Genomic DNA, 24,326 nt, shown 5'->3' on the forward strand with positions numbered 1-24,326 from the left:
TCTATCTATCTATCTATCTATCTATCTATCTATCTATCTATCTATCTATCTATCTATCTATCTATCTATCTATCTATCTATCTATCTATCTATCCATCTCCCACACTTCCTCTAAGGAGGTTGGGGCTCCCCACTCCGCCCAATAACCCTGTGAAGTAGGTCAGGCAGAGATACCGTGATTGGTCCAACATCTCCCGGTGAACTTCATGGCTGGGTGAGGATTTGAATTCAGATTTCCCCTAGACCATGGATGGGGAACCTGTTGCCTTCCAGCGACTCCTCCAGATTACCTTTTTATTCAGCATTCAGCATTATTTGCTTGCACAAAGCTTCCACTTTAGCTACCTAGACAATGCCCAGTCTTAACTGCGCATGTGTTCTGTCTTATTTACAGGGCAGTTTTATGTCAATGAACATTCACCCGGGATTCATTCTGATTTGCTCGCAAAGGGTTTACATGTCTTCCTAGTAGTTCATCTCGCACTTTTCAATAGTACCTTATTTCAGTGGTCAGATTACCGGCTTTCAAAATCTTTTCACCTGTGGGGTATACACACACACACACCACCCCTCAACCATAGCACAAATTCTGCTCTGAGAAAAAATTGAGGTAGGGGAAAGATAGGAGTGCTGTAGCTTAGGAGGTATCTCATCTTCTTCCACTGCTGCAAACAGTCTCCAGAAATCAGATGCCCGCTCAGACATGTCACTGTCTGTCCCAAATAGCTCGGATTCTGTGGTTCCATTAGGGACCGGCCAGAGTACATATGGCTTTCAGAATGCCTCTCAGACTGGAGAAGAAGCAGCGATCAGATGGTGTTGCCCCCCCTCCCCCGAAGTGTAGCCGTTGCACTCTCCAACTTCCTGACTCTGGAAAAGCAAAAGTCACAAGAAGCATTCAAGAAGCTGTTGCAAGAGGAAGCAATACTGCTCTTGCAGCTCATTGCAGGGAGTGAACACACAGCTGTATGAAGTGGAATGTGTTCCCAGTGGAATTTGCTCCGTTCAAACAGAACTGGCTCAGAGAGGCAGCTTCTAGAAACTCTCAAACAAACAAAGCCGACCTGCTTTTGTTCACTCAGTCTCCCTGGACTTCCCAACATCATTCTTGGGTCAGCATCTCCCAGTGTTAGAAGAAATGTAATCCCATCCAACGCAGTCCACCTTTCAAGGCAAGATCCTTTAATAAGCAATTCCTCTCCAATGATGAACCTATGCATATTCCATCTGGATCAAGAGTAGCCAACTTCTGTTTTTGGGAAAATCATTCTCATCTCCAGCGTCTCTGTTCCAGTGGCCAGAACTCTCTCTTCCCTACTCCCTGCCCAGGTTTTATGGTAAAGTTGGCATCACCTAGCACAGGAGTGGGGGACCTATGGCCCTTCAGATGTTGCTGAACTGCAACTCCCTTCGGCCCCAGCCAGCATGGCCAATAGCCAGGGAAAATGGAAGTTGTAGTTTGGCAAAATCTGGAGGGCCAAAAGTCCCCCTAGTAGGTTTCACACTTGTGATGGATATGTGCTGCGATGGTAGGTATGGGGGGGTGTCAGCAGGATTAGAGAAGCCAAGGAATAAATGTGTTTCCTGAAAGATTTCTTCAAGAGACAGATTGCAACAGTGGGTTTTTTGGTTGGTTGGTTTCCAGGGCTGCTGGCATCTATAGGCAGCTGTTGGGGACCCAACACCCTGGCAGAACTCATGGCAGGCTGACACATGGGGGAGGGTGCTGGTGATCTGAGCAGCACCTGGCAGGTTGATCTAATTACTCTTTTATATCCCCACCACCATCCCCACCCTATGTAGCTTCACTCTGGGGCTTTGTGGAAAATGTTAACAGTGATTCTGACCCCCCCAGGCTCTTTAGGGCACAGCTGCTGCCTGCCATCGCTAACAGGTAAGTCTTCCAAGACCTAGCAACAGAGCATGGGGGCCACCAGAGGGGTCCCTCATGCCCAGAGGTGGCTATGCGTTGCTTAATAGTGAGTCTTGCCTTTCCTGAATATGCACGGTAGGAATACTATAAAATGAATAAGAAAAGCCCATGGATCCTTGTTGCTTCAGGCTATGAACACACTAGTAGCCTACCCCATTAGCCACACCTGGAGGGGGGAACAGGTTGATCTGCTGATGAGTTGTGAAGCTGATTTAAAAAAACAAACGCTGCTTTCCCCCACGTTTTACAGTAAAAAAGGGGTGCCATGTGCCCCCGTTTTCAGAAGAGAGAGGTGGAGATGCACTGGAATCTGCAGAACAGTGAGTATGTTTCTATCCTTAGTTTCTTATATATGTTAGGACAGGCATAGCCAACATGTTGCCCTCCAGATGTTGTTGGACTCCAACTCCTATCATTCCCAGCCAGCATGGCCAATTGTCGTGGGTGATGGGAGCTTTGGAGAACACCACATTAGCTACTTCTGTGTTATTTTGAGCATTTTTGCTGTGAGCATTTTCTTAAGCCATACCTTTGTTAAAAACTGATAAAGCCTAGGTGGGGTTGGATAAAGGCTTCCAGATCTTCTAGACAGAATATGTCAAATCCAAACAGCAGTTTTGGGGCCAAAGGTCCACACATTCACCCTTGGACCACCCTTTGAGGGCCACAAGCCAGAAGCAGATGTGGCCAAGACAGTGGGTGTGTCCACTACACACTCTCAAATGTACCTGAAAGATCGTCTTACCCCTTATAGGCCCAGTCTATCACTGCACTCTGCAGGTGAGAGCCTCTGCAAATACCATCTTATGGGGATCCACTCCTCACAACATAGGAAGTGGACCTTTAGTGTTGTGGTGCTGACACTTAGAGAATTCCCTCCCCTTAAATATTAGAGAGGCGCCATCTCTGTAATCCTTTTGGCGCCTACTGAAGACCTTCCTCTTTCAACAAGCCTTTTAAGTAGAAGCCTTATCCCAGTCTGCGTCTGTGCTGGAATTGCTTTTTAAGATGTTTTTAAATGTTGCTTTTCAATATGTTTTTCAAGATGTTTTGTTTTAGTACATGCTCTGGTAACCTCACGTTTGGATTACTGTAATGCGCTCTACGTAGGGCTACCTCTGAAGACAGTTCGGAAGCTACAGCTGGTGCAAAATGCGGCGGCCAGACTGCTAACAAGAACGAAGCGGTCTGACCATATAACACCTGTTTTGGCCCTCTTGCACTGGCTTCCAATATGCTTCCGGGCCAAATTCAAAGTGTTGGTATTAACCTATAAAGCCTTATACGGCGCGTGACCTCGATATCTGTCGGAACGCCTCTCCCGTTATGAACCGGCTCGTACACTACGGTCTGCTATGAAGGCCCTCCTCCGGGTCCCGACTCATAGGGAGGCCCGGAGGGCAGTGACAAGATCAAGGGCCTTCTCAGTGGTGGCCCCCGAACTATGGAATAGTCTCCCCGAGGAGGTTCGCCTGGCGCCGACACTATCATCCTTTCGGCGCCAGGTTAAAACCTTTCTCTATTCCGAGGCATTTTAATTTTTTGTTAATGATTGTAATGTTTGTAATTGGATTTTAGCCTTTGCTGTTTTTAGATTGTGAAATTTGATTTTAGACTGATGTTTTTGTATTATATTGTATTTTATTGTATCTATGTTCACCGCCCAGAGAGCTATTGCTAGTCGGGCGGTATATAAGTTTTAAAAATAAATAAATAAATATGTTTTAAAGTCTTTTGTTTTTAAGATGGTTTAAAATGCTTTTAATGTTTTGTTTGCCACACTGGAGTCCTTATTTATTTATGTATTATTTGATTTATATCCCACCCTTCCTCCCAGCAGGAGCCCAGGATGGCAGAAGGAATCCCAGATTCCTTCTGGGAGGAAGGGCAGGATAATAATACTAATACTAATAATACAGCCAGACACACAAGACACACCCTCTTGTCAGATCAGCTGGGGAGATGGCTTACTGCCTCTCTCTGCTCATCTAATTGTTGATCTGATGACTGGGGAGGTGGGCAATTTGTATCCCTATCAGAGTAATGGGTTCCTCCACCTCCTTTCCCGAGTGCTATGTCTAGTTTAAATTTGTTTTCATCTTGCTGTGCTGCTGCCAAGATCAGTGAAGTCTCAGGGGACTGCAAACATTTGCAGAGGGCAGAGCAGGTCCCTTAACCACCGCTGCTGTTGAGCAAATAACCTCAAGCCAATTCGAGCATGTGAGCCAGATTTCTATCTCCCCATCACAATTCTCATTTCAGGGGACAGGTAAAAAAACAGCTCTCAAATATGGAACAGCCTTCATTGTCTATCAACCACTGCTGAGCCCCAGATTCTACCTCCTCCTTTTTTCCACCTCTTGCCCTAAAATTGGTGCGTGTGGTATTGGAGGCAGTGAGGAAAAGCAGAAACCTCCAAAAATGGAAAGAAACACAAAAATGCAATTCTCAAGGCTACTGGTATATATGAAGAAGGAATCGTTACAAAAATGTAGCCAAGTAACCAGTGCTACGGGACTCTAAAACCCCTCTAATTCCAGTGCACAATACATGATATATTGCATTTGCAACATATAACAATGAAACTCAAGTATAAAACTGAGCCATGGCGTAAACAGAGAACGAGATAGTGGCCCAATCACTAAGGATTGTAGTTCAACAACCACAGACAGTATGCAGGGCTCCTTCACTGCTTGTAATGAGAACTGAATGGCAGTGCATCTTATCGCTCTGGTTGGGGAAGGGCTGTAGCTCAGCGATGGAGCATCTGCCTTGCACGCAGAAGGCCCCAGGTAGGGCTGGGAGAGACTCCCGTCCGAAACCCAGAAGAGCCACTGCCAGTCAGTATAGGCAATATCTGAGCTAGGTGGACCAATGGTCTGACTCAGTATAGTTCCTGTGTAAAGTCCAAGGCTGCAATCTTACACTGTGGATGAGTGGATCAAGGTGGTGGGAAGTGGCATCTCATATATGAAACAACTCTTGCTGCCCCATGACACCACAGTGTTTGGTGGATGCCTGTTGTGCTGAGGATGACTTGCAACATGTTTTAGAAGCAGGAACTGTGCCATGCACAAGGACCCAGGTCAGAACAGGCGGCTGGATATTTTAATGCAAAGCTCACATTAGACGAATGAATCTGCTGGGGATGTAATCATGTGCTGAGCAAAACAGAGGTACACTGAGATCAGAGGTGGTGTGGAGGGGGAGGAGAGGCTACACTGGTGTCAGAGTTGGCTCCTGTGCAGACCAGGCAGGGGAACAAATCTATAGACAGCGATAATATGTCTGTTCATTCTCAGGTTGGTGAACAGACATGACCTAAAAGCTCTTAGAGGGGCCAGGGCAGAGCTTGGAAAAGTTACTTTTTTAAACTACAACTCCCATCAGCCCCAGCCAGCATGGCCACTAGATTGGGCTGATGGGAGTTGTAGTTCAAAAAAAGTAACTTTTCCAAGCTCTGGGCCAGGGTTCATCAGTTGATCCTCTCTGGCCTATTGGGGCAACAAGACTTCCTTAGTTGGTGAGCCTTATTTTCTAATCTCTCCTTTGGGTGGTGGCATACAGGTTTAGGCTGATTCCACACTATCACTTTAAGCTGGAACTGCCATCCTTTATTCAGTCAGTTATGAGAAAGAATCCAAAAAGAATCCAAACCGTGTTATCAAACAGTTAATTTCCAGTATTTTATCCTCCTGCCATCCTCCAACCTGATTTGCAGCAATTTTAAAAGTGAAAACAAAACACATTTGTAGGGCCACCCTGCCAAGAGCAGACAGGCAAAGCAAGATTTCAGGCCTGCTGAGCCTTTAAATAAAGCTTCCTGCTTGCAGGTTGGTTCATTAATTCCTGTTGAACATGGCAGTGGCCTGACTGATGAATAGCTTATTTTGAATAGTTTCCCCAAATTGCTCCTTAATGCCAGTCCTGTTTTATTTGTGTGTGTATGTGTTAACTGCTGATTTCCTCTCACATTTTTCATTTTAGTATGGTGAAAGAACACAATTTTGCTAAATAAAAATGAAAATAAATGAGAAGAAATAATTAAACAGTTCCACCACTCACTGTTCTGCTGCTTCCAGTGCATCTCTGTCTCTCTCTTCTGAAAACCGGGGCACACAATGCTACCCTCATATTAAGGATCCGTAAAAGAGGCCATTCAAGCATTTGATGTTCAGTGGCTACTAACTAGGAGGAACCAGAGCTTGGAAAAGTTACTTTTTTGAACTACAGCTCCCATCAGCCTAATCCAGTGGCCATGTTGCCTAGGGCTGATGGGAGTTGTAGTTCAAAAAAGTAACTTTTCCAAGCTCTGCCCATGCCTGCTGGGACTGATGGGAGTTGTAGTCCAAACCATCTGGAGGGCTCTTACGCTTGGTGTCATAGCACACCCTGCAGGAATAGGAAATGGGTTATTTGTTTTTGGGAATCTGAATTACAGATAGTGACTTCAGATCATTATATAGCACCACTCTGGACAAGGCAGGGTGTCCCCCTAACTAGAGAGGTAGTAAAAATATCCCACTCTTGTGGGACAGAAAGAAACTAAAAATGTTGGAGTTAAGCTGGGAGACAACAGTAGGAGAAGGCTATTGTCAGCACATTCAGCTGGTGGGCTTCCAGAAGCCTTTGGCGGGCCATCATAGGAAACAAGGTGCTTGGCTAGATAGGCGTTTGGTCTGATCCAGTATGGCTTCTATGTTCTTAAGGCATAGCTTAAAATACTTTTTTTAATTTTACAATGGAGTTTTGATTTTTTAAAATTTTGTGTTCCTTTTCTTTTACCAAAGTACACAATGCTTACTTTCAATTGCAAGCAGAGCACAAGGCCTTGTTTACTGTTGCATTTTTATCTGAGTCATAATCATCATGTGCTGCTGATAGATTCAGTTGAATATGGGTTACTGTACAGTTTGCAAAAGCCTTGAATTTCAGAAGTATAGATAGGGAGGGGCCCAATTCAGCTCCAGACATTGCTTTGATTATTTCCACTTGGGATGGGTCACACTTTGAGCAGAGAGCGCCCTCTGTCAAGGAAGAAGGGCCAAAGCTCAGTAGGAGAGCATCTGCTTTGCATGCAGAAGGATCCAGGTTCAGTCCTTGACATCTCCAGGAAGGCCAGGTCCAGGTTTGATGGGGCCTTGGCAAGGTAACCACGGTGGGTCCCTGGCAGCAGACTTATCTGACAAAAATGGCAAGCTGTTGCGAGCCACCCTTTTACATTTTCCACCATGTACCAGGCCCAGCATGATATTGCGTCAAGGGCATTGGCGGAAATTTAAAATGGCAGTTCACAGATCCAGCTACCCAGCATGGGGAGGGGGGGAAAGGCACTAATGCTGGGCCTGTTAGTAAGCCACAGGCTAATAGAACCCCTCCCCTGAACCCCTCTCCCCCTCCAACAAGTCTCCATCCTTGCAAGGAAATTAAGCCTATAAAAGCTGCCTACTAAAATGTCCTTGCTGCTTATGGAAGTGCGGAATGTGAAAGAATATTCAACAGAGGCTAAGAGAGACCACAAAGTCTTACAGAATCCCACCTTACCACTGCTCCATTTCTTCCTAGGTTTTAGTATCAGTTTCATGGCCCCTGGTTTTCAGCCACCCTTCCATCCCACTCATGAAATTCCTTTCCATCTTCAAGAGATGAGGACAGAATCTGAATATGGAAATCTCTCCCACCCATCGACAAGAATAGAAGCACCGGATCATGCTGACTCATGTCATGATCAACACAGAAAGGGCCCAGCTGAGTATATGTCTGCCTTTAGAAGAGTTATGTTTACCTGAACCCACATCACGGTGAGAGAGATGATATTCCCAGGGGTAGTTGGCTATTCTGGATCTGGATCTCCTCTGTTCTCCTTTCTCTCTCTCATGCAAGTAGGGTGCAAAAGGTGAAGCATTTCACTTGTTTTAAAAGAATTTGGTGCATGGAGCACAAAGCACAGGTATGCCACATCCGCTTTCACAGGGGTTAACGGTTTCCTGTGGGCTGCAGCAAGCTGCTTTGTTCACATGCCCCACAAGGCAGGAAGTAGATGCAGTCTCTCTGACCCACAGCTTGGCAAAGCACACGTACATGGAGTTTTCCAAATCATTTTAAAAATTTATTGTAGCCTTTTGTGTATATATAAAATGAATATCCCTGAAGGAAGAAGGCCCACTGAAATCAGTGAGACAAGGGCTGCAATCCTACACATGCTTATGTAGCTTGATTGCAGTCCTATGCACACTTACTTGGAATAACACCCCATTGAAGTCAGACTTATCTCCGACATGACTAAGCATGAGTGAACATGCGTAGATTCAGGCTGATTGTAGACTAAAATCTAGGAACATAGGAAGCTGTCTTATACTGTGTCAGACCATTGGTCCATCTAGCTCAGTATTGTCTATACTAACTGGCCGTGGCTCTCCAGGGTGTCAGGCAGGAGCTTTCCCCAGCCCTACCTGGAGATGGAATTAAACCAGGGATCTTCTATGCAGAGCGCATGCTCTGCCACTGTGCTAAACCCCTTTTAAGTGTTTGTAAACCATGCAACTTGTCTGTTTCATTAACGGAGAATTTGGATTTTATCTATAGCAGTCTTTATTCTCTTGCATCCTTTTGCCCCTCCTTCTAACTCCATTCTCGAGAAATCTGGACTGGATGCAGAATTAAGTATAATCATCTATTGTTATTTTGCTTCTTTAAATAAGGCACCTTAAAAAAGAAAGGAAGACAACACTGTTACCTTCCAAAGGTGGGAACTTTATACAGGTTCAGAGACACTCAGTGCTTACACTGATTTATTTGAAAAAATGATTCCCTGTATAATAGAAAATACATGCTGCATAGGCTCAGGAATATGTTGTGTCCTTGTTCATTTGTTAAAATAGAAGCTGGTTTCATAATCATAGCTGTAATTAATAAAGGGCCTAAAGTGGCTTGGTCCTGAATGAATACTTACAATCTTACAATAATAACAACACATAATAGAAAAGAGAAGGGATGGAATATCAGAGGAGACTGCAAATGGGGTTCATCTTCACAAATAAAAGGTACTCCATACATGCTGTAAGACACAATGCACTTTATCACCAGGGAGCAGCAATTTGCACATGCTCAGATGAAATCAGGGCAAGATACTAGAATTTTTGAAAATGCAAAATGGCAAATTAGAGAAAGAGATAGAAAGAGAGAGGCCTCTATGAACAACTGAAGTGCTTGGTTATCTGACTCATCCTACTGAGTCGTAAGAAGAATTTATCATATATAAACTGCCAAACAAACAAAAAAGTCTGTTTGTAAGAAGTCAGAAGGAGTCCTGATCCTGCACCCTGGAAATTCTTTGCCCTGGAAACATTGATCCAAAACCAGGAATGCCACACAACTTTCACTTCCATCTAGAATCCTCCATATATGATGCAACAGGGATGGAGTACCTTGTACCTAGGAATCCTTGTAAACATTTTAATAATCAGGGTACGGGTAGAAGCGCTTTCTTATTGCAGCATTATTTCTTATTGCAGCAGTGCCCTCTGTCCCAACAGGTTCCTCTGCTCAGTTGGATGAACCTGCTCCCTCATTGGCTGTTGGGATAGAACTTCAGGGTTTTTAAAAACAAACAAGGAAAACATAGTTGGGCAGTTAGTGAGTTTGGCAAGGAGGAAGGCAGAAAAGCTGACATTCAGCATGTGAGTTTAATCTGTTTTGTTTATAAGTAAAAGAGTTGTGAAGTATAAGCATTTTGGAAACTAGGTGCTCTTGTCTCAATCCAAAGCTGGATTTTGTCATGTTTTATAAAAATAATAGGATTTTCCATTGACAGCTCCAAAATAGTTAGTCTTGCAGTTTGCAGTCATTATTTCCCTTCACTTCAGATCATGTGAAATGAAGTATTGCTATTGGAGAACAATAGGACAGAGAAAGAAGACTGCACGCTTTGCCAGAAAGCGGAAAGAGGGCTGTTGAACAGATCTTTAAGAGACCTGGAGTAAGGCCTATCTCTCATGGTAGGGAACATGGCTCAGTGGAGGAGCACATTATGCTTTACATGCTGAAGCTCTCAGGTTCAATCCCTGCCATTTTGTTTAGTTTAGTTTTTGTTTTAAAAAGGATCTCTGGTAGCAGATAATATGAAAAAGCCCTGCCTTGAGATCCTGGAGAGCCACTGCAAGTTAGGACAGATAATACTGGGCTTATGGACAAATAGCCTAATGATTTGTAAAGGCAGTTTCGGTTACCTATAATGTGTTAGAACTGGAGCAATAGGGTGCAAAAGATATAGTCTAAAGCTTCAGCTGCAGAAGTCTTGTGTCTTCAGATGTCTGCATAAAAGGCAAATAAAATGCACACTTGGTCTGCATCTGTTGAATTTCTGCCTGTTAGGCAGCCTGCTTGTAGAATAAGAATGGAGAAATCTAGGATTTTAGTATAGCTATAATGGAGAAGAAGCAACAAGCCCCCCCCCAAAAAAAAGACAGGAGCAAAGATAGAGATTTGTGTTCTTTCTAATTAATTTTGTGTGTATATAAAAAACTGGGTTTCTAAAAGGATTTTTAACATTTAAAAATCTGCCCTGCCAATTCCAGATGCAAATACAATCTATATTTATTATCTCCATAATTTGGGGTTGAGAGCCAGTGTGGTGTAATGGTTAAAGGTGTTGGACTACGACCTGGGAGACCAGGGTTCGAATCCCCACATAGCCATGAAGCAACCTTGGTTGACCTTGGGCCAGTCACTGCTTCTCAGCCTCAGAGGAAGGCAATGGTAAACCTCCTCTGAATACCACTTACCCTGAAAACCTGGTTCATAGGGTCGCCATAAGTTACAGGGACCATACTACCCCCCTGTTAAAAAAAGCTCCACTAGTTGCCAGTATGTTTCCGGACACAGTTCAAAGTGCTGGTGATGACCTATAAAGCCCTATAACGGCTTAGGTCCAGGCTATTTATCAGACCGTATCTCCCTATATGAACCTGCCCAGGCCCCGAGATCCTCAGAAGAGGCTTTTCTCTCAATACCCACATCTTCTCAAGTACGACTAGTGGGGACACGTGAGAGGGCCCCTAGGCTTTGGAATTCCCTTCCTAGGAAGGTAAGAATGACCCCCTCCTTGCAGTCCTTCTGCCGACAAGCAAAGACCTTCCTATTCCAACAAGCCTTTGGAATTGAAGGCTAAGGATAGGGTGTGAAGGGTGCTGCATTGCTAATGTCTATTATATTATTTTTAAACTAGTTTGAGCTCTTTTAGCTATATGTGTGTATGGTTTTAATATTGGAAATAGTTTAATCTTATTATTTTAATGTAGACTTTGTATGTTTTTAATTATATGTATTTTTTATCTGGAAGCTGCCATGAGTTCCAGTTTTGGGAAAATGGCGGGGTATGAATAAAGACAATAATAATAATAATAAGTTGGAATCGACTTGAAGGCAGTCCATTTCCAATGATAGAGATATGTTGAAAGGTGGTGGCTCACAGCAACCCTGTAGTCTACTGATACTGTCCCTGTACTGCAGGTTCAGGGGGAACTACTAGGGAGTAGTGTGCATTGGAGTCCAGTATTATTCTCAGGTATTGTTAGTATTTAGGAACATCTAATACATTATATATCCACCCTTTTCCATAAAAAAATAAAATAAAAATCCAATACAGAACATGCTACAGCAAAGGGCTGCAGCTCAGTGGCAGAATATCTCATTTGCATGTAGGAGGTCCAGGCTGGCATCTCCAGGTAGGACTGGGAGAGACCCCAGTCTGAAACCCTCAAGAGTCGCTGCCAGTCAACACAGACAACACTGAGCTAGATGAATCAATGGTCTGACTCAGTAGAAGAAGCTTCCTGTGTTCCAATTCCAGTTCAACGCTGCTTTGTGAAGGCCCATTTCATTTCTTTCGGACCTCACTGCTTTCATACCACCACAATTTCCCTCTAGACCTGTGTGTGTATATATATTTGCCAACTTGTATTTTTAATGTTGTTATTGTTGGTTTTTAACGAAATAGCAGTATACAAATATATTTATAAATACATAAATAAAGCTGTTAGCCTTTATCAGCCAAGCCAAGCCAAAGCCTGCGCTCAACGGAATGTAAACGCTTTGCTCTCCAATCGCTTTCATGCAAACACCCTGTGCTTTGATCTTTCCAAGAGCGTAAAAACAGAGATCCCGAATCAAACAGGAAGCCGGTAGAAGAGACGGGTGTTACGATCGTCTTCCGGCCTCCGTCAGAGTCACCCACCGCAGTCCTTCCTGCCTAAAACCGACCTAGTTTCCTAGCCTAACTTCCAGTGTGTAAAGCGTAGAGAGGGTATTACTAGTCTACAGAGATGCCAAGGGGCAGAGCGAGGCCACTCTGTTGCCCTAGATGAGAATTGCGCCCAGTGCATCCGGACAAGTGGGTTCAGGGGAGCATATGCCATAAAATGAATGTGTTACGGTGAAATACTTGCCTATCTACTCAGAAATAAGCCCCAATGAGTTCCGTGGGACTTGCAGAGCAGCTCTATGCATGTTTACTTAGAAGTAAGTGCTGCTGTATTCAATAGCCTCCCCCCCCATGTGTGCATAGGATTGCAGCCCCACCAACTCCCCTCGGTAAGATGTAGCCTTGGTCTTTAAGATGCCGCAAGAGTCTTACTTGCTGAGGTCCAATGCATGACAGTTTTAAAATGTTTACCGGACGTTTATGTTGCAAGTTTCGCTCTATTTTTTCTCTCTTTGTACATATTACGGAACGATGTGGGTGGGTGGGAAAAGCAGCGTCTCCCTGTGGTGAAAGTCCTGTGTACCTTTTGCTTCTCACTGAAACTTTTCTCGGGGTCTTCCTCCACGCTCCCGAGGCTAGGCGGATGGCTACCTAGAAGAACTGCCTTTTGAGTGCCTCTAGAGCAGCGGTTCCCAAACCGTTTCCCTCCACGGATTACCAGGAAAATTGCTGAGGGTCTTAGCGGACCACTCAATGATTGTTCTGCCTGTAATGTTCTGCACTTGTAATGCACACTGTGCTAGATGCTGTATGACTTTAACTGTATTTCTACATACACGCTGTGGACCACCTGGATGAGGCTCGTGGTTCGCGCTGACCGCAGTTTGAGAAACGACAATAAGCTGCCCTACCGCGCAAGGGTCCTGTGTTGTTGTTATCGGTTGGGCGCTGACTCCCTTTTAATTCACCGCCGCTTTAAACCGAATTGCTTCTGCAGCCTGTTTTTGGACGTTCGGGTTTTATCGGCTGCGGATTTATTTGCTGCTTGTTTGGTTCTTTTATTGATTATTTAGGTATTGCTGTTCGTTGTTTTAAATCTCCTGCCTCCACTGTCGGAGGGAGTATGCTCCTGAATACCAGAGTCCTGGGAATCGCAAGAGGGGAGAATGCTGTTACGCTCAGGTCCTGCTTGCTTGCTTGCAGGCTTCCCATAGGGACAACCTGTTTGGCCGCTGTGAGAACAGGACGTTGGACCAGATGGGCCTTTGGCCTTTTCCAGTAGAGCTCTCCTTATAATCTTAATGTTGAAATCATGTAAGTCACTTTGAAGATTCTCATGAATACTAAAACATTATTTTAAAAAATATTAACATTTATTCAGTACACTAATTCAATAGAACAAGAAGAGAAAGTGCTAATTGGATACGGTAAATAGATATTATAATCTGTAATAGTAATATTAATTAGAACTTAATAAAATCTATTTACATAATTAAACATATAAATATATATATCACATTAGATTCATCACTGTGTGTGTACATGTACATATATATATACATATAATACACACAAAACTAAATCACATTTAATTCTTCACTGTGTGTGTACATATACGTACATACACATATTAAATTAAATTAATACACTCGCGCTCCTCTTCCTCTCTTTCTCCCCCTCCCTCCTCGTCGTTCACGACAACTTCCTGTTTCGTGCGCGATGCACGTCGGGCTTTGTAGTCTAAGGTGAATGGGAGGGGGCTGGGGACTGTTGCCGCGCGTGTGTGTACAGGCCCCAAAGTGGGTGTGTGTAGGCGGGCCTGTAGGCAAAGAGAGAGAGGGAGGGATCAGCGGACCGGCTTCACAGTAGACGTGGGCAGGCGGAAGTGCGGACCGCGGCTAATATTAGTGAGCGGGTAGCAGCTTTGTTGCATCAGCTGAGAAGCCAAACGTGGTCCGAAGTGAGGGAAGAGGGCGGTAAAAGCATGAAACTGTTCCTCAGCGAAGGCAGCCCCGGGGGGCTGAAGGTGCTGGCGGCTGCCAAAGCCACCGGCACCCTCGTGGAGCTGCAGTGGGTTCCGCAAGATGGTGAGTATCTGATGGTTAGTAAAGTGTCAGGGGCTGCCACCTTATTCAAGGAAGTACCCCAGTTTTATTTTTTAAACTGTTCCTGCCCCCACTTTTTCTATCCAATTCGCCTGTCAGGTGGCTTTGAAAAAAATAATACTGTTCTTACATAAAAGTAGAAATGAAAAAAAAAATCAAAGCAAAACGCTATTCCCACAGCAGGAGCATCAAACTGATTTTCCACCTTAGGATCTCCCTCGCTATCCCATCTTTGTGTGTGCACCTGTGCCACTTTGAATTCTAATTTTAAGGATGCCCCCTATCCTCTGCTGTCTTGTAGTTCCAGCATCGCTTAAACTGGATTAGCAATGGACTTTTGTTAACTGCTACTTTTCCATATGTGGGGAGATGAAAGAATCCTAACCCACATTAGTGATTGTTAGTGGTTTCCAAACTCCCTCTCCAACCACTTGAAATTGTTGAGGGTCTTTGCAGACCACTTCATGGTTTTTTTTTCCGGTTTAGCAATTGTTATGCACTGTACTAGATGCTAAGTTGCCACTGTGGATCACCTGAATGAAGCTCATGGACTGTACTTTGGGAATGCCTGCTCTGTAAGAGAGCTCAGTACACCAACCTACTTCAAACTTTGGTCCCCAGATGTTAGACTGCAACTCCCATTAGGCTGGCCAGCTTAGCCAGTGGTCCGGGATGATGGTGGCTGTAGTAGTCCAGCAACATCTGGGAACACAAGGTTGAAGTACTCTAGTCTATGCTGACTAGAGTGGCTCTCCAAGGGGAGAATCGTTCCGATCTGTACCTGAAGATGCTGGGGACTGAACCTGGAATCTTGTGCGCACAAAGTATGTGTTTTTATCACTGAGCCCTTTTGACCTAACTACATCTGATATTAAAAGGTATGATCCTGCATATGACAGCTCCACCATATCAAAGTATATCAAAGCACCCCTCTTTGCCAAGAACTTTTGTTTTTTTCTTCCCAGTGAAGGATTGTCAACTTTTTTGGCAAGTCTTCTGTGCTTGAACAGTTACATGGCAAGCAGAGGTTTTCCCCATTGTCTATTGCAGGGATAGCTGATGCTTCACCTTTTAGTTGTTGTTGGATTACAGCTCACATCATATTCCATTAGCATAACCAATGATCAGGATTAATGGGAGTTGTCGTCCAACAATATCTGGAGGACACCACTTGCTGTTCCTGGCCTAGTGACAGGGAAAATGTCACCTGCTCAAAGCTGTATGGCAAGACAAAATTGAAAAACTCGGGAACCTCCCAGAGAAATCTAGCAATCTTTGCAATGAAGAGAGCAAGGTTTTCAGGTGAAAAAGGCTGACTGAAAACTCACAGAATGCTGTGTGATCTCCCATTACCCCAGCACACCAAAATGTACCCACTCCACGGACTGCTCTCTATCACTCTGGCTCCCTAGTTGGAGAAGTGTTCAAAGGTTCTGCTGTGTTGAATGGCATAGTTAGTTATCTTTTTTGGTGTGTGTGTGTAGGTTTAATTTCTATGTATTTCTCCTTGACAGCTCATGTTGTCCCATACCTCACCCATTCGCAGCTGCCAGCTCTCCACTTGGGAAAAGAAGCCTTCCTTTTCTCTACAAATACAATTTGCCAGTAAGTACAAAGCCCTGTGTGCTCTGTGTGCTTTCAGGTCAAGCTGCTGTTCCCATAACTTGAACTTTGTGTGTCTGTGTTGTGTCCAACGCCTAAAATACTGGTGATACTAGATAACCACCAGTAGCATTGATAGCAGGAACAGTTGTCTTGGAGCACTGAGTCACAAAAAGCAAAAAACTTGCTGATTCTGGAAATCTGGATAACTTTCACTTTCTGTAGGTTGTTACCCTTTACCCAAAACCATACAAAATGATGTGTTAATCAGGTAACAGCCAGCTTTAGGACTTTTGCTTTCTGCTTGAGGATCTTAAATGTAAGTTTGTTCTTCTGACCTAAAATATATGAGTTGCATTTTAATCAAAACGGCAGCAGTAGCAGATTAACTTTGTTGGGATCAACTAAAAGTTATAAAGTAGCTAGCTAGCTTTCAGCTTTCACAGACTAGATATTAAACAGTGGTACCAAATAGGCTAGATATTTCCAAGGGTTCTACATCATTTGGAAACCTCACTGGTTGCTTTCCCCACTGCAGACAGATTCTCCTGAACTCATAGAGGTCAATGGAGATGAGGGGGATGGAGGGAGAGCTGGTAAACTCATTCCCACTCTTCCACCCTTGCATGTTTGTTTAACTAAGATTCTGAATAGATCTGTGGTAGGCTCACCCAATCTTCAAAACATTCCCAGCCCCCTCTTACGCTATAGGGCTTAGAACAGCTCTTGATCCCTGTTCATCATAGGGTAGGATGAAGGTCAACTTCTCCCTTCATTAACAGTGTGCCTAATCTTCTCTAATGTGTTTAAGAACATAAGAACCTGCTGGATCTATCTAGTCCAGCAACCTGTTCTCACAGTGGCCCAGCAGATGCCTATGGGAAGCCCGCAAGCAGGACCTGAGCGTAAGAGTACTCTCCTCTCCTCTGGTTTCCAGCAACTGGTATCAGGAGCACACTGCCTCCAATTATGGAGGTAGAGCATAGCCATCATGGCTGGTAGCCATTGTTAGCCTTAACCTCCATGAATTTATCTAATCTTCTCTTAAAGCTGTCCAAGCTGGTGGCCATCACTGCCTCCTGTGTGAGCAAATTCCATACTTTAATTATGCACTGTGTGTAGAAGTACCTTTTTTCTGCCTGTCCATCTTCCAACATTCAGCTTCATTGAATGTCCACGAGTTCTAGTGTTGTGAGAAAGGGAGACAAGCTTTTCTGTATCCACTTTCTCCATGCCATGCAAAATTTGATACACTTCTATCATGTCACCTCTGACTCACCTTTTCCCTCAACTAAAAAGCCCCAAATGCTGCAACCTTTCCTCAGAGGGGAGTTGCTCCAACCCCTTGATCATTGTAGTTGCCCTCTTCTGAGCCTTCTCCAACTCTACAATATCTTTTTTGAGGTGAGGTTTCTGCTTCTCCCCTCTTCCTCTTTCTCATTGGCTTATCAACAACCCCTCTTCTCCTTCTGTTCTTCCAAGCCCGCCCTCCTTCAGTACACCTGGGCTTCATTTCCAACCTCTGGTGTGGGTGGGAAGGCAAGCAGCCTCAGCGGCTCCTCCAACCTCATCCCGAGGTCTTAAAGCATGGCAGAATAGCAGGAGGTGGGGTGGCTGTTAGCCCCTGCCAAACCAATGGAGTGGGTCTTGCTGTGTTGCTCTCCCCTCAAATGCAGAGAGGTGGGGTGAGCTTCTTTGAAGCAGAAGGTGAGGGCGCTGATTCTTGTATTTTAGGTAGGGCTTAGTATAAGGTTGCCAAGCTTGAATTCTAAGAATCTGAAGTCTCGCTATCCACTTGAAATACAGGCCCTCGCTCTGTGCACCCCCTCCTACTGGGAGGAAGGGCAGGATATAAATCTAATAAATAATGCATCATGATGAGAGTTTTTAGCAGTATAGTAAGCTGAGTCATAGCCTTGCTTAAGGGGGTCTGTGCATGTCATTGCACCGCACAGCATAAAGAAGTCAAGATGCTCTCTCTTCATCTCCCAAGTAGCACCATTTCTTTCTCCATCCCATGAACAACCAATTTCAAGAGCAGCCTTCAGTAGCCCTTAAGTTAAAAGAAGTGGGGTAAGAACTCTCTCTCTCTTGCTTGCTTGCTCGCTCGCTCGCTCGCTGCCTTCAACCTTCTGGGGAGCCCTGTGTAAAGTGAGAATAACAGCATTGGTGGAACAATAGCTCCCGATTGGTCATTGGGTCCTGGCAAATGCCCAGCCTCGCCACTCTCTGGAACCAGCCGTGGCTGTAATTGTGACACTGGCATGTACAATTTTCATTTTCAACAGAATGTTTTTTTTTTAAAGGTGACAAGAGAGCAAGTCTAGGACATGGGAATCAAATTTCATACACGTTTCCAGTGGGAACAGGCTAGCATTAACCACATTATCTGTCTGGCTCTTTCTCCAAGGAGTGTATATGAGGTTATCCCATTTTAGTCTAACAATACTCCTGCTTGCAACGTTAAGGCAGAGATAGTGATGGGCCCCCATGAGTATTGACTGTTGAATAAGGGATTTGGAGACGGGTCTCTAGTCTCTTAAGTGCTGTACCACACTGGCTCTCTAGCGGTCTTGGAATATGCGAGCATAAATCACGAAAACGAGATAGCTACCTAACACTGGAGAAGAAGCAGAAGACCACAAAGTACAAGCCACACAACGCAACCTGCACTAGAAGTGAGAGACCATGAACTGCAGATGCCAACGGTGGTACTTTTCAAAACTCCAAGAGGTCTCCCTGTGCTAAAATGATAGAAGCACTTTGTTCTGTCTTCTAGCCTGCCTTTTAGACTCATGTGGAAGTGTGCACATATCCCCTGTGAAGAAATTCCAAGTGGCCAAGTTTGCTGACGACACTAAATTGTGCAGGGTTGTTAAAACAAAAAGGGATTGCGAAGAGCTCCAAAAAGACCTCTCCAAACTGAATGAATGGGCGGAAAAATGGCAAATGCAATTCAATATAAACAAGTGTAAAATTATGCATATTGGAGCAAAAAATCTGAATTTCACATATACACTCATGGGGTCTGAACTGGCGGTGACCGACCAGGAGAGAGACCTCGGGGTTGTAGTGGACAGCACGATGAAAATGTCGACCCAGTGTGCGGCAGCTGTGAAAAAGGCAAATTCCATGCTAGCGATAATTAGGAAAGGTATTGAAAATAAAACAGCCGATATCATAATGCGGTTGTATAAATCTATGGTGCGGCCGCATTTGGAATACTGTGTACAGTTCTGGTCGCCTCATCTCAAAAAGGATATTATAGAGTTGGAAAAGGTTCAGAAGAGGGCAACCAGAATGATCAAGGGGATGGAGCGACTCCCTTACGAGGAAAGGTTGCAGAATTTGGGGCTTTTTAGTTTAGAGAAAAGGCGGGTCAGAGGAGACATGATAGAAGTGTATAAAATTATGCATGGCATTGAGAAAGTGGATAGAGAAAAGTTCTTCTCCCTCTCTCATAATACTAGAACTCGTGGACATTCAAAGAAGCTGAATGTTGGAAGATTCAGGACAGACAAAAGGAAGTACTTCTTTACTCAGCACATAGTTAAACTATGGAATTTGCTCCCACAAGATGCAGTAATGGCCACCAGCTTGGACGGCTTTAAAAGAAGATTAGACAAATTCATGGAGGACAGGGCTATCAATGGCTACTAGCCATGATGGCTGTGCTGTGCCACCCTAGTCAGAGGCAGCATGCTTCTGAAAACCAGTTGCCGGAAGCCTCAGGAGGGGAGAGTGTTCTTGCACTCGGGTCCTGCTTGCGGGCTTCCCCCAGGCACCTGGTTGGCCACTGTGAGAACAGGATGCTGGACTAGATGGGCCACTGGCCTGATCCAGCAGGCTCTTCTTATGTTCTTATGTTCTTAATGCTCAGCTTCTTCCACTGTTTGGCTTCTAGGTACTTCTTCCGTTTTTCTGGAACAGAAATGGGCGATTTTGGCCAGGAGCGGAGCGATTTTACCAATCAGTTGTTTGAGTGGGATGCAACTGAGCTGGAGGTGGGTAAACTTTCTCTTTGTTTTGGAGTGGGGGGCATTTGCTTGTGTCTATAGTTCATGGAGGGGAGATGGCATTGTTCCGGGGGGTGGAGAAGGGAGGGTATATCTGCTGTGTTACCCTGTGTGATTACATTCTCAGAGGCTCTGACTCAGTTTATTCTGCTTCCGAAATGTCCAGTTTGGTGAGGTGGGGTGCATAGAGAGAGGGGTTATCTATTTTGCAGGAACCCCTGTGAGGGTGCAATATGGTTTTTTATTCTTCTTGGTGAAGGGTGGGCCATCTAGTTCTTCCCCCACTCCCATCAACCAAAGTGGCTTCCCCAGTGCAGCACATAGGACTGAACAATAATATTTTACCTAACAGGAAATATGATGAAGGGGTTTGCTTGAGGATGCCGTTGGGTTGGAGGTTAAAACGTGCCAGGGAGTGGCATTATGTGAGTGTGGAACACAGGAACTGTAAATATGTAGAATCTGGTTAGCGACATGGTGTTGATTAAGATGGATTTTGTGTGTGTGGGTAGGTGGGTAGGATGTGCTTGTACATTGTGAGGGTCATTGGAGGGCTCAGTGTGTTCAAGATAAGTTCTGCATACCTGAAAGTAAAAGGCTGCCCCCTGAAATACCACTAGGGTTAGGGACCAAACCAGGTGAGAATCGAGTCTGCTTCCCTTTGCACACTGTTGCTTCCTTCTCTGCATAGATCCATTCAGCACTCTGTTCCTTGGTCATTCTGAAGTGTGATAGTATGTTGCTTTTATGGGTACTGGTATCCAGGGCTACCAACATGTGCTATTCACCATAAAATAGGCTATCACTCCTAATCTTAGGAGTGAAAGACAACAATGCGAGTCTCAAAATAAACTTAGCATGCCTTTGTTCTGTGACTTTCCTCTTAGCCTGCCTTGTCTGCAGCCTTGTATCTTCACGTGGTGCAAGGAAAAAAGGGAGAGGAGGTTTTGGAGATCATCCGGAAGCCACTGAACTATATTGACCAGACCCTTGCCAAAAAGGGTGCTCCTTACCTTACCGGGGTAAGTAAGGATCTCTGCACAGCAAACTGAGCCGTACCAGCTGCCATCCTAGCGAAGGATTGGTAGAGTTGGCGGGGGGAGGCATCCAATAATTGTGGACCCTTTGTCTTTGGCAGGACTGGTTCCAAACCAAGGTCTTGCTATTTACGTATTGTTCTATGTATATCTTGTCCCAGGATAACAGAGGAGAGGGGAAAGAAAAGTGGGGGAGAGAACTGTAAGTGCTTGAAGTTCCACCGAGGCATTGCCTCTGGCTTTTGAGACTTGAGCAAGCGCTCTGTGCTCATGTACAGGCTCGTCATCATAATTGTAAGGGCTAATAACTTTTTAAAAAAGAAAACTGAAATTCTCTGGATGCTGCATTATGCACCCAGCACTAGTCTTGTGCTTGAACAGTCGAGTCAGAGAATGCATGCAGCCCCAGACAGGCATAGGCTATTGTGCCTTGGGTAAGGGATTGGACCAGAGTGTTCTTTCTGTCACTATAATGGTGTTTCCCAGTGACAGTTGTCAACCCAAATTTAAATTTCACACGTATTTTGTAATGTGATGTATGTAATATAATAAAGAGACATTGTCAGTGCTATGCTAGCTTTTGCTGATGATATATGTATCAAAATATATAATTTATTTATGGCCTACTGAGTGCAGTGTAGTGGTTAAGGTGTTGGACCTGGGAGACCAGGGTTCGAATCCCCACACAGCCATGAAGCTCTCTGGGTGACCTTGGGCCAGTCGCTGCCTCTCAGCCTCAGAGGAAGGCAATGGTAAACCCCCTCTGAATACCGCTTACCATGAAAACCCTATTCATAGGGTCGCCCATAAGGCGGGATCGACTTGAAGGCAGTCCATTTCATTTTTTGAGTGCAAATAAAGCTACAGAATATAAGATTGTTAAAAGACCGAGGGGGGGGGGATCAAAAAGCAGTCAGAGGTGGCTCTTGTGCTCAGGTCCTGCTTCTGGGCTTCCCATAGGGGCATCTGGTTGGCTACTATGAGAACAGGATGCTGGACTGGATGGGCTGCTGGCCTGATCCACCAGGGCTCTTATGTTCTTATATTCTTATTGTCTAAGTGAAATTGGTACATTTAGGAATTTTGCAGCTTGCTCTGTAATTAAAAAAAGAAAGAGCTCTTCAATAAAATGACCAGCAGAGGCTCTGAAGTCTCTGCAGTGTTAATCCTGAAGAGTTTGTATTTAATATTACAAGTGTATCATTGAAAGAGTTTCTTCCTTTAGGGCAGTCTTTGCAACTCTGTTCTAGACTTTATTCTATTCTAGTGTTTTAGCTGCCCCATATTCACACTTGCTGAGCTAATATCCCCTTTTATCTAGGAAGCTGAGTCAGCTGTTGATGTTGTCTTGTGGGGATCCCTGTTCCCGCTATTAAGGGAGGAATCCTTCTTACCAGGTGAGAGCTGCTGCCAAAGACCTTAGTATGCACAATTTTGTGGCTACCTTTTAAGACAGCAGATGGCACTTTGATTTGCTAGTTGACTACTGGCTTGGATCAACCTCTACTGTGATTTTGGCTCCCCTCCCCAACCTCCACTCCAATTCAGTCATAAAGCTGACTGGGTGACTTGGGCTAGTCACAGTGTCTCAGCCTAATCTACCTCACGGGGTTGTTGTGAGGATAAATGCGGGGGGGGGGAGAAGCATGTATGCCCCCTTGAGCTCCTTGGAGGACAGGCGGGATATAAATGTAACAAATCAATGAGGGAGAAGTTTCCCATTCTCATATTCTCCCTCCCTCATAATGGAAGCATGTGGATCATTGCCTAAATTAGAAAAATACGTTCCCACCAGCATCTGACATTCTGCCTTCAGCGAACCTTTTCTCTGTCAGCCTGTTGTAGAGGATTCTGGGACACAACCAGTTCCCACACAGCACTGATCAGGCCTGTTCAGCCTCAGTGTTGCCCCTGAGTGCACCCTAGGACAAGCCCAATATGTGCTTGTCTCTGCATGTTGCAAGAGAAGGTGAGTAGTGGCAAACTCTTTCAGGGGAAGGATTGTCTGCCATTACTGATCCTCTTATTGAGGAACCTCTGATAAGTGATCAAGGGATCCTAGGGTGCCCCAAAACACTGTTTGGACCCCCCTGAGATACAGTACACTAGATAGTTGTGGGGGGGGGTTAGGCTTTTTTGATTCTTGGGTGGCTTTAAAAACCACTGGCATAGTTACTATTCAGGTGATTCCAGCCATACCTGCCTTGCCTGGAGGAGGTCTCCTCCCAGCTGACATATTCCTCCCTGGGGAATGGGCTCATTGGTTCTTGTCCACAGGCCTGATTGGAGGGAGGTGAGCATTAACAAATGAGACATTAATTTCTGTTTGGGATTGAGCTATCCAGCAGCTACCAAGCTAAGTTTTCTCTGTGAACTTTTTATTTTACAGATGAGTTGAAAGCCTTGAGGAGATGGTTCCAGAACATGAGCCTGAAGGAGCACTGCAAGAAGGCAGTTGAATCTATATGGACACCCAAAGGATTGCTGGAGCTTAAGGCTTATCTGCAGAAACATCCTGCTCCCAACCTGGCCTTTGAGAAGCCGGTCATGAATTTGCCGAAGGTATCCTCCTCCGGTGTGAATCAGACTCTCAGGTGGCTAAAACTGTTGGATTATAGCTTGTTGGACTGCAGGTGGAGAAAAGCATGACTGAATTCTTCCCCATTTATAAAAAGTTCCCTGCACATATAACACTAGCGCATCAAGGAGAAGCCTAGGCTAGAACTCTTCTTTCCAATAATTAATTCAAATGCAGGGATTTTTTTTAATAGAGGAGCATTCAGTCATGCCATTTACCCCCTCCTGCAGTTTGATGTACAGATTGTGCAAAGTGATGCTGCCTTGTTTACTGTTGGGGGGGCCTCCACAAATGCCACTTCATGCAGTTGCCTTCCCTGACTTGGAAAGTGACAAAAATGGTGACGGGGGGGGGGCGCAGTAGCGCAGCCTCGCTCACATGTTTCTTGCCCACATTTGTGATGCCTGAGGAGGGCTAGTGTTTTGGGAAGAAGGCCAGACCAGGACCTTTCCCCCTGTATTTTTAGTATTCAACAACTCTTGCACGAAGGAGCCTTCAGCCAAGTGCAGCCCCCACCTGCAGTCTGAAACGGTGTAGTTGAGAAGCAGTTTTATTATCTTGCCTTCTGTTTGTGAAAATGAGGTTTGAGCCAGTGGCTAGATTCTGGGAAGGGCTGTGGCTCAGTGGCAGAGCATCTTCTTTGCATGCAAAAGGTCCCAGGTTCAATCCCCAGCATCTTCTGGTAGGTCTAGAGAACCCTGTCTGAAACTGTGCCAGGGAGTGTAGACAATACTGAGCTAGGTGGACCAATGGTCTGACCCTGTATAAGGCAGCTTCCTATGTTACACTGGGCAATTTTGGCTACAGATTGCATCTCCTGTTTAGGGTTTGTATAGTTCATTGGTTTAACCTTG

The 24,326-nt window shown here is 44.8% G+C and overlaps 2 protein-coding genes across 6 annotated transcripts in view; one reads left to right on the forward strand and one right to left on the reverse strand.

Annotated features, from left to right (window-relative positions):
- Positions 1–7,803, reverse strand: part of ARHGAP9 (Rho GTPase activating protein 9) — a 58,456-nt gene extending 50,653 nt beyond the window's left edge. Inside the window, exon 1 of one of the 2 annotated variants that reach the window (XM_061614646.1) lies at positions 7,719–7,803. The gene's annotated coding sequence lies outside the window, so the exon portion shown is untranslated. Of the gene's footprint in view, positions 1–5,998; positions 6,152–7,718 lie in introns of those variants that run through there. The other variant, XM_061614645.1, reaches the window with a different exon arrangement.
- Positions 7,804–12,268: 4,465 nt separating this feature from the next.
- Positions 12,269–24,326, forward strand: part of MARS1 (methionyl-tRNA synthetase 1) — a 30,657-nt gene continuing 18,599 nt past the window's right edge. The window contains exons 1-6 of one of the 4 annotated variants that reach the window (XM_061614651.1): positions 12,269–12,451; positions 15,754–15,844; positions 19,746–19,845; positions 20,745–20,879; positions 22,216–22,291; positions 23,284–23,456. In XM_061614651.1, the coding sequence (XP_061470635.1) occupies positions 12,403–12,451; positions 15,754–15,844; positions 19,746–19,845; positions 20,745–20,879; positions 22,216–22,291; positions 23,284–23,456 (624 nt within the window). In that variant the 5' untranslated portion in view covers positions 12,269–12,402. Of the gene's footprint in view, positions 12,452–12,803; positions 13,449–13,912; positions 14,222–15,753; positions 15,845–19,745; positions 19,846–20,744; positions 20,880–22,215; positions 22,292–23,283; positions 23,457–24,326 lie in introns of those variants that run through there. The other 3 variants (XM_061614652.1, XM_061614648.1, XM_061614650.1) reach the window with 3 other exon arrangements.

Source organism: Rhineura floridana, chromosome 3, assembly GCF_030035675.1.
Source record: "Rhineura floridana isolate rRhiFlo1 chromosome 3, rRhiFlo1.hap2, whole genome shotgun sequence".
Lineage (NCBI taxonomy): Eukaryota > Metazoa > Chordata > Lepidosauria > Squamata > Rhineuridae > Rhineura > Rhineura floridana.